Consider the following 8,749-nt stretch of genomic DNA (forward strand, 5'->3'; position numbering starts at 1 on the left):
TTTTGGGGGTATTATCTTTACAGAACATTGTCATATGATTGTCATTTGGGAACCGACTCCCTCCCTCCATCCCCATCCCCCAATTGCCTTCATTTTGTGGTGCCCAGTAAGCAAACTGGAACCAGTAGCCCACCTGTCAATGTCAGGTGACGTGTGTGTGTGTGTGTGTGTGTGTGTGTGTGTGTGTGTGTGTGTGTGTGTTACGGCTCTCAGCAACACTCCCGTCCCACACAGCCTCTTCACACATGTCACTGAAGCTCGAGGCCTCTCAGGGAGATACTCCAGTAAGGTCACATTTAACATTTGGAAGGATTAAATGATCTTTATAGCTCTTTTATTCATTCTAAATGCAGGATTGTGCTTAATTCAGAGCACTAACCCTTCTTCTTTATATTCACACTTGTTGCGTGACAAAGTTTCCACAAAGATTGAAATTATTGTCAGTTTAAAAAAAGCAAATTAAGATCAGGTGTACACAGACATGCTCAAAGAGCACTCGGGTGCGATTGACTGGTTCTTCCTCTGTGGATGAAGATGTGTTATCCGACTGGAACGTTTACCTGAGAAGCATCAAAAATCAGTGTGAGATTTGTTCCGGTAGGTTAGCCGTAGAGCCCCTTTAATATTGGATCTTTTGAGAATTAAAAAAATGAAATGATCTGCCTGTATTTCTGTATTGCTGCTCCTATATTCCCCGGTCGTCTCGTGCCGTCACAGACGTATCCGGTGTTGCCGAATGTGTGAAATATTGAAAAATCTTGCAGCCTCGGTTGAAGGTTAAAGGCCTGCTTTCTGTGCTATCTGTGTTTGTCTCTCTCCCCCGCCCCCGCCCCCCACACACACACACACACACCGCATGCTGCTATCTGATGAACAAGTTGTGTTTAAAGCACCTCAGCATGTTTGACTTCTGTCGGCAGCGTGACTGAATACTCCCGTCAGGTCTTCTAGTCGACGATTCTCAGTGTTCAGCTCTTACTTTGTTGTCGTCTACAGAAGTTATTTACGTAAAGTCACACAAATCTTTTGGTTTATTAGGCAATAAATTATTGTTTTTATTTACATTTTTGCTTTGATTTTAGAAAGAATCTTGGCGTTGGTAGTTCTTTATATATTATAAATTGCTCTGAAAAAAATCACTTTTCTCGGCTCGAGGAAATATTTACTTTGGATCAAAAATTGCTCAATAGAAAGAGTCAACTTTTTTTTTTTGTAAATTTGTGCAATTTGCTCAGTGAAATAGCGATTAGTTGCATCTCCATTTGGACTAGTAACTGTAGAAGGCACGGCTGGAGGACAAACCAGGATCCACCGTGTGTCAAAAACTTTTGACATTTCCAACATGGCCGATGGGGCGCTAGCTAGCCGTGCTAATGGAGCTAAGCACCGGCCTGCTGCTGCATCAACTGTCAACCCCCCCTCCCCCCCGTCACTGGATTCTTCATCCCGGTGACAAACCAGCCAGCGGCAGTTCTTCCCTCTATTCCATCAAAGGAGGAACCAATTCAGCTGCTAAAAAAACTCCGATATCAAGCCCCGCCTACGAGTCATGTGGGTGAGACTCTTATGTAGTCTTACTTGTCATGTAGGATTTAGCATTTAGGAGACTGTTCGGTCGTGAAAATATGCCTCAAAGTTGTGTGAAGTTCGTGGACATTAATGGTCATGAACCCTGATTATAATAGTAATAAAGCTGCTATAACAAACCTGCACCGTCTAGCCATTTGTTCAGAGACGAGACATCTTCGGCGCCAAGCTGAACACCTTTTTACGAATCCTTTCTTAATTATGAGCACGATACTTCAACAAGGAGATGGGTAGAAACCGGCATGTCAGGATTTAACACCAGCGTTTCCGGTTCATTAGGTCCACGTGTGCCGTGTCATACGTCAAAGAGTCTCTCGTGTTCAGGGTTAGTTGGTCATGTGTTGAGTTTGTCGAGGCTGGGGGGGGTGGACGAAATGGTAGGAGCACCTTTTTGAAGTCCCTCCAGTATGACAGTGACAGATTTGGGGGAGAGGTGGGGGGGTCTCATCAATTGCTGCTTTTCCAAACTTCATGGGAATCCACTCTACAGATGACGAGACGTCTCGGTGACACACGGGTGAACAAGGCTCACCTCCAGACGGGTCTGCACAGGCTCGCCCTGCTGCATCAGTCACACAGCTCACAGCTCCTGTTCACTACCGTGATCAGAACGAGTCCCAGCTGACAGAAAATGGCTGCATTGTGGCGGCGTGAACGCTCTAAATAGAGCCCCAGAGAAGGTGAAGGGAAAGACGCCGGCACACCTGTCGGAGACGGTACCGCGGAGAAGACACCGGGGAACAAAACCATGAAAGTTCAAATGTTTCAAAAGAAGGTCTCCAAGTTTATCCAACTGCCCGTCACGCCGATGCTCTCAACGTGAATTGTTGACATTATTGATCTGTGTGTCTACAATGCTTTCCCCTTGTGTCCGTGTGGTTCTCTGCCACGGTACCAAAAATAAAAGTTAAAAAAAAATACTCTGTTTTTGTTGATAAAGTAGGCTGGCTCACTGTGCAGCCATGACTGAATCAGGTGACTGACAGAGGCCTTTGCAGGACCTAACTCTGTAAGTGAAACATCCATTACACATCCAACCCCCCCCCCCCCCCCCCCCCCCCCCCCCCCACCGTGCCTCCAGGCAGCCGCTAGCATGCAGCGTAGCTGAGCCTTTAGAGGCCCGGGGGCCTCTTTAGGACGCGTGGTCGGGCTCCGGCTCTTGGTGGTCAGATGTGACCCGGCTAGCATCGCACTAAGCCGTACTTCCTGTCATCTCTAGCTGGCCTTTGTCACCCTCGGCCTCCACCATGTCAGCCTCAGCTGTACTTTGAGTGAGTGGTTAGCGCTTCCAGGCTGATTGAGTTCAGGGCTTATCACCTGCAGGCACGTGCATTGTTTGTATATTCAGAGGTGTGTGTGTGTGTGTGTGGGCGACATCACAACTGCAGGGTGACCCGTGTGAGAGTATAGATAAAGCTGCACACTGTGTGTGTGTGTGTGTGTGTGCAGAAGTCCTACGCTGGTGTGTGACGGGACACGGCCTGGTCTCTTCTACTTTGCATGGAACTAGCAGTGCAGAAAATGAATCCATAACAACAGTATAGTAAAAATAATCCGATTTATTACAACTGTGTGCTTCTTCTTAAGTGGATTTTTACAGCCAGCCATTTGCTTCCTGGTCCTCTTGAGACTTCCTGTCGTCCCACCTGGGATCTATTGACAAAGGCCTCGAATGACAAACCAAAACAAGAGAAGAAGGTCGCTGAGCTGAAACGTTAGAAGCGATTATGAAAGATGTTATGGTTGATGCTCTGGATGTGATGTATTACTATCATGTGAGATGTTGGAGGAAGCGACCGGTGTTTGTTACGAGGCCGTGCCGTGTTTCATTCGTTCTTCCACGTTTAACGTCGAGCCGCACTGAAACTGGCACAGGCGGAGAACAAAAGTCTCAACGGATGATTTATCATCGTGAATCATTTGTGTCCAGCATCTCTCTTCGTCTGCCACGCCCTGGTAGCATCTTTAGGTCTGTGTCATAAATAACGATGTGTGGAAACGGCCGTTAACGTGTGGAGCAAAGCCGGAGTCTGAGGAGGTCCTTGACGTTCTTTCTCTCTCCTCTCTCTGCAGGTCCAGTGAGACTATGAACCTCTGCTCCAAATGTTTTGCTGGTAAGTGTTTCTCTGTATTTCTTAAATGACTAAAGGAATGCTCTGATTGGAGAGATGGCGGGTGACCGTTTGGTACATATATTTGAGGTAGAGCAGTATTTAAGGCCTGTAAGCCAGTAAAACAAAGACAAAGAAAGAGACGGCTGCCATTATGTCAGCATGTTTGTGCATCACTTCAATGGTTCAAAGGACCTGATTCATGCAGGCTTAGGACAATAATACGTTCAGACCAGAGGAGGACACTGAATTCAACGCTGTTCTCAGGTCGTGGTTACTCCTTTCTTTTCAAAGCGACTCTACTGTCAAGTCCGTACGCTCCGAGGTCGGATCTTGCCCTCATTGCGATCCCAATCGGCCAGACCGCATGCCGAGGTGGCCTCAAGTCTCCATCTAAACCAGAGCTGCAGCACAGCTGAGCCCTGTTAAGTTACGGCTGATGAAAACCCAATATTGCCGGGTGTAACGCGGCCTCACGTGGATGTATAATAAGAGCTGGATACCGGACTCCAAGAGCCCGTTCAGGTCCCGCCCTGCCCTTAGTGTTCACGTTGGGATGACGTCACAAAATCGTATTTTCTCTACTTGAGGAGAGATTTACACACACAAGGCCTCTATGGATCAAAAGTTTCTTAACTATATATATATCTATATATATATCCCCGCTTACAGCCAGAGACGCAGCTCACAGCGGCTTCAGGCTCGGTGTGCCAGCTGATATAAGTGAAGAATGCTAAATATGCCAAGAAGTCATTCTGGGAAATAAGAGTCTCACCCCATTGCGATGTTCAAGGCTTACGTAAAGCGAGACAGCGAGGCCGGCAGACAGAAAGGACCTCAAGGGCTCCGAGTCTGGAGCATCACAGACGGCAGCGGCGCTCAGAATAGACTCAATACTCAGAGGCTGAGCAGAAGTGGGTTAGTCCACATGTGGAGGAGAAACCCAAATGTAGGCTGACCTCCTCCCTCACCCTCCCCTGGAGGGGGAGACGTAGACTACATCCCCCATGGATGGATACAGTCTGAGATTATCATTCTGTTGGAGAGGACGGACGTGCGGCTCCAAGGTGACCGCGTCTTTCTCCAAAACCTCCTTCAGTTTGATCAAGCGCTGCGTTTTAACGCCTGTCTCTTAAAGGACCGGTGTTCAGGATTTAGGGGGATTTACTAGCAGACATGAGATATAATATTCATAACTATGTTTCCATTATCACCTGAAACAAAGAATCGTTGTTCCTACGTTAGCTTAGCATGAGCACGTTGCATCCACACAGCGTGGGTCCTCTTCACTGAGTCCGCCATGTTTCTACAGAAGCCCAGGACGGACAAACCAAACACAGAGAGCTCGTGCATGTGACGTAGGAAGTCTGACTGGCTGGTTGAGTCACGTGTTTTCTTAATTCACAGTTAGTGTGTTGGTGTGTTCTCCACATCCCCACTGAAGCAGCTCAATGATCTTAATGCACTGGATCCTCTAACTCCTAATCCACGTTTCAAGCCTCTGAAAGTGGAAATAAATGTTAATAGTAGAGCATAAAATCAACACTAAGAAGTACATCTTTATTAAGTAAAAATGTCCACAGTGTTGGTCCTCCTGGTAGCTACAGTGCTGTGTTTTCTGCAGCCTCGCTACACATAACTTGTCATTACAGACTGTTTCTGTACCACACACAGATTTGACCACTTAGACTCACTTTCTGTGCCGTCTCCCTTCCTCTTCCTCCCCCTTCTCTCTGTATCTGCCCCCCCTCTGTCCTATTTTTACATTTCTCCCCGCTCGCTTACTCGCTGTCCTTGACCACAGACATCCAGAAGAAGCAGCCGGGGGAGGACTGCACCTCCACGCCGATCCAAAGCACCGGGAGTAGCCAGTCGGCGGTCTTCAGTAGCGAGACGAGCAGCAGCAGCAGTAGCCAATCCCCGTTGTCGTCGCCGCCCTCTTGCTCCGAGCCGCCGCCCACCGAAGAGCCCTCGCCCACGTTCATCAGCACGAGGGAAGGTGAGACGGGACAACACGCGCTGCTTTCTTCTTCTTCTTCTTCTGTTTTCATGATGTCCACATGAAAGAAAACAAAACCCCTCATAACACGTTCAATGACTGTTGTAACCATGTTTATTCTGTCGTTTTTATTGGGCTTTCAAAGGGATTTAGTTGCTTTGTAAAGTAACCTTTTAAATTTCACTCACAGACATAAATAAAAAAACAAGGTTCCTGATATATGTGACATTTCAGTCACCGGTCTTCACTAACAAGCTAAGGGAAGTAGGGAGCATGGGAGCATTTTATTAATCAGTAACACGGATTCATGGGAAGACAGCGCTTCACATCCCGTCTCACGTGTCTCTTGGTTTTCCGTTTGCAGGAACGTCGTCCACAGAAACAGCCCAAGGAACACTCTGCACACCCACAAAACGTCCCCGAGAATCAGCAGGTACGGTCGGCCTCCTGCTCCTCCCGCTAGTGGCTCTGCGTGACCCCTCCCCCCCAACCCCCCCACCCCCATCCTAACCCATGCCGTTTTTTACTTTCAGCGTCGGGCTCGGAGAGCGAGGAGACGCCGGAGAAACGGCCGCGGACGGACGAGAAGGAGGATGACGGCGAGGAGGCCCGCGGGACGCCCAAGCAGAAGAACCGCCGGCGCTGCTACCGCTGCCAAACCAAACTAGAGCTGGTGCAGCAGGAACTGGGCTCCTGTCGCTGTGGTATGTAGATATGTTTCACATGTTTGGTGTCGAAATAAGCTGTCAAGCACTGATGTGTGTATTTTATGAAACGCAGACATTGACGCATATTGCAAACCAAATTGCTCCTCCCCTCACCCCTCTCTTTTCTCCCCCCCTCCCCCCCAGGCTACGTGTTCTGCATGCTGCACCGTCTCCCCGAGCAGCACGACTGCCTGTTCGACCATCTGGGCCGCGGGCGCGAGGAGGCCGTCCTCAAGATGGTGAAGCTGGACCGCAAGGTGGGCCGCTCGTGCCAACGCATCGGGGAGGAGTGCTCCTGATTGGCCGCACCGCCACCGGCCATCCAGTTAAGAGATGAGGCGCTTACAAAGAGGAGGAGGAGGAGGAATGACAAATGGGGTGGTGGGAGGAAGGGAGGGAGGGAGGAGGAGGAGGAGGAGGAGGAGGAGGAGGAGGAGGGAGCGCGGTGGTAACATCCTGCATCTGACGCCGACGATTCTGAATCTGAGCTCTGACGCCGGCCTGTTGATGTCCTGACTTCCTGCGTCGGACCGACCCGCTCGGGGGGCCCCGCTGGCTGTTGTGCAGGGGCCACGTTCAGTATCGCATGTTCACACACACAGCCTTAACCCAACCCCCCCCCCCATCCCCATCAAGGGCGCCGCAGAGACTCATCCAGTCAGTCGTACATTATGCACGTTTCCTCCTCTTTGCTCGCGCTCCCTTTTTTTCTTTCTTCATTCATGGAAAGTGAACAGAAGCGTTTGGCTGAACTGATCCGTTTGGATTCTCACTCGACAGCGTAATCTTTTTTTTGTCCCTCTCTTGGTCGCGGCTCTATCCCTCGACCACTCCTCAGGTCATCATACCGGGGTTGGAGTATCAAACCTGTAACCCCGCCTTCCTCTTCTTCTTCTTCTTCTTCTTCTTCTATTGTATTCTTTTCTCTTCCACCTACATTTAGGTCCACGTGCAGCATCACTGGCCGTGTTTCGCCCGTGCATGGTACCAGCATCGGTGTGTTTGAGTGCGGTGAGGCTGCTGTGATTCTGGTGATCAGCTCTGTTTTTACTGCTGGACCACGGTGTCGTGGAGGACAATACAGCCAATCCCTGCCTCTGCTCACACGGACTGTTGACATAAACATCCAATGAAAACCACACTTGATGGACAAGAACCCCCCTCGGATGAACCCTCTGTGTACCACCCCCCCCCCCCCCCCCTCCCCCCTTTTCCACTTACAGAGTAGTGCCGTTGTTTTACGTGAAGAGGAACGCGTCCTTCGCCCCAAAACGCCATTCAGTCATTTAAAGAAGCAAAGTTCACCCCCGAGTGTCTCTGTGGCTGTGAACGAGCAGTCAGGAGTGTTAACCTTAAAGTACACTCTCCTTTAAATTGTTCTATAATTTATTTCTTATTCTGTGTTTTGTGGGAGGGACTAGGTGTCACTTCATTTTCATTCATTGGGGGAACATAGTTCTTGAAATGTTATAATTTCCTTTTCACATTGATTGCGTCATTTCTGCGAGTGAGCGTTCACTGAATTAATCCGACTCTTCTCCAGTGATGACGCCTCGGGTTCTTAAATCGAGTGGGTTCCTTTTCTAATTTATTCTTTGCCCGCCCCCCCCGCTCTTCATCAGCCCACGCAGGACTTTGTGCTGTGCATATTGTTCACGCCTCTCTTCCTTCCTCTCCTAAAGGTGTGTTCTACCAATATCAAATATAATTTAATCACACATTGTAGACGCATTCAAAGTACAAGTTGTGATTTCTTAAATACAGGTACTGACTCTCTATTAATAATGAACTTTGCAGCATCACAGCAAAATGCAATTTGATGAATTGTATATTTTTGGTTTTTCAATTTGGAGAAACACGAAACGTCGGGAAAATCTGTCGGCGTCCTTTAATTTAATTTAATTTGCAAATGAACTTTGGGTGGAGGTGAGCAGACCACTGAACTATGCTAATCCTCACGCACCAGTTACTGTTCCTCCTCCCTGCACCCCCCTGCTCTTATCCAATGAGAACACAGACGAGCAGAAAGGGAGCTCTGGTTCCGATTTTCATATTTTGGAAAACTTTGTTCCTTTTGTTGTTTTCTTTGTGTGCTAATGAGAAATGGAAGAAATGGAATATCTTTCTGTACCTTTGTAGAGAAAAGAAATTATTTAACCTTATATCAGTTTGAGTTACTTACACCTTAGCATAGAGTGGCATATTTAGTTAAATGTATAATAAAAAAAGCAAGAACATAATTCTGTCCTATTTTCTCCTTTTCAATTTCGTCTTCCATTTCCTGCCGAGGAAGATAAAGTGTGTGTGTGTGTGTGTGTGTGTGTGTGTGTGTGTGTGTGTGTGTG

The 8,749-nt window shown here is 48.2% G+C and overlaps 1 protein-coding gene across 1 annotated transcript in view; it reads left to right on the forward strand.

Annotated features, from left to right (window-relative positions):
• Positions 1-8,644, forward strand: part of zfand3 (zinc finger, AN1-type domain 3) — an 11,508-nt gene extending 2,864 nt beyond the window's left edge. The window contains exons 2-6 of the mRNA XM_031866219.1: positions 3,661-3,701; positions 5,503-5,697; positions 6,062-6,130; positions 6,231-6,401; positions 6,549-8,644. Coding sequence (XP_031722079.1) covers positions 3,661-3,701; positions 5,503-5,697; positions 6,062-6,130; positions 6,231-6,401; positions 6,549-6,703 — 631 coding nt within the window. The 3' untranslated portion in view covers positions 6,704-8,644. The remainder of the gene's footprint in view (positions 1-3,660; positions 3,702-5,502; positions 5,698-6,061; positions 6,131-6,230; positions 6,402-6,548) is intronic.
• Positions 8,645-8,749: the final 105 nt, after the last annotated feature.

This window comes from Anarrhichthys ocellatus, unplaced genomic scaffold (genome assembly GCF_004355925.1).
Source record: "Anarrhichthys ocellatus isolate YVR2014 unplaced genomic scaffold, GSC_Weel_1.0 scaffold34, whole genome shotgun sequence".
In the NCBI taxonomy this organism is placed as follows: Eukaryota; Metazoa; Chordata; class Actinopteri; order Perciformes; family Anarhichadidae; genus Anarrhichthys; species Anarrhichthys ocellatus.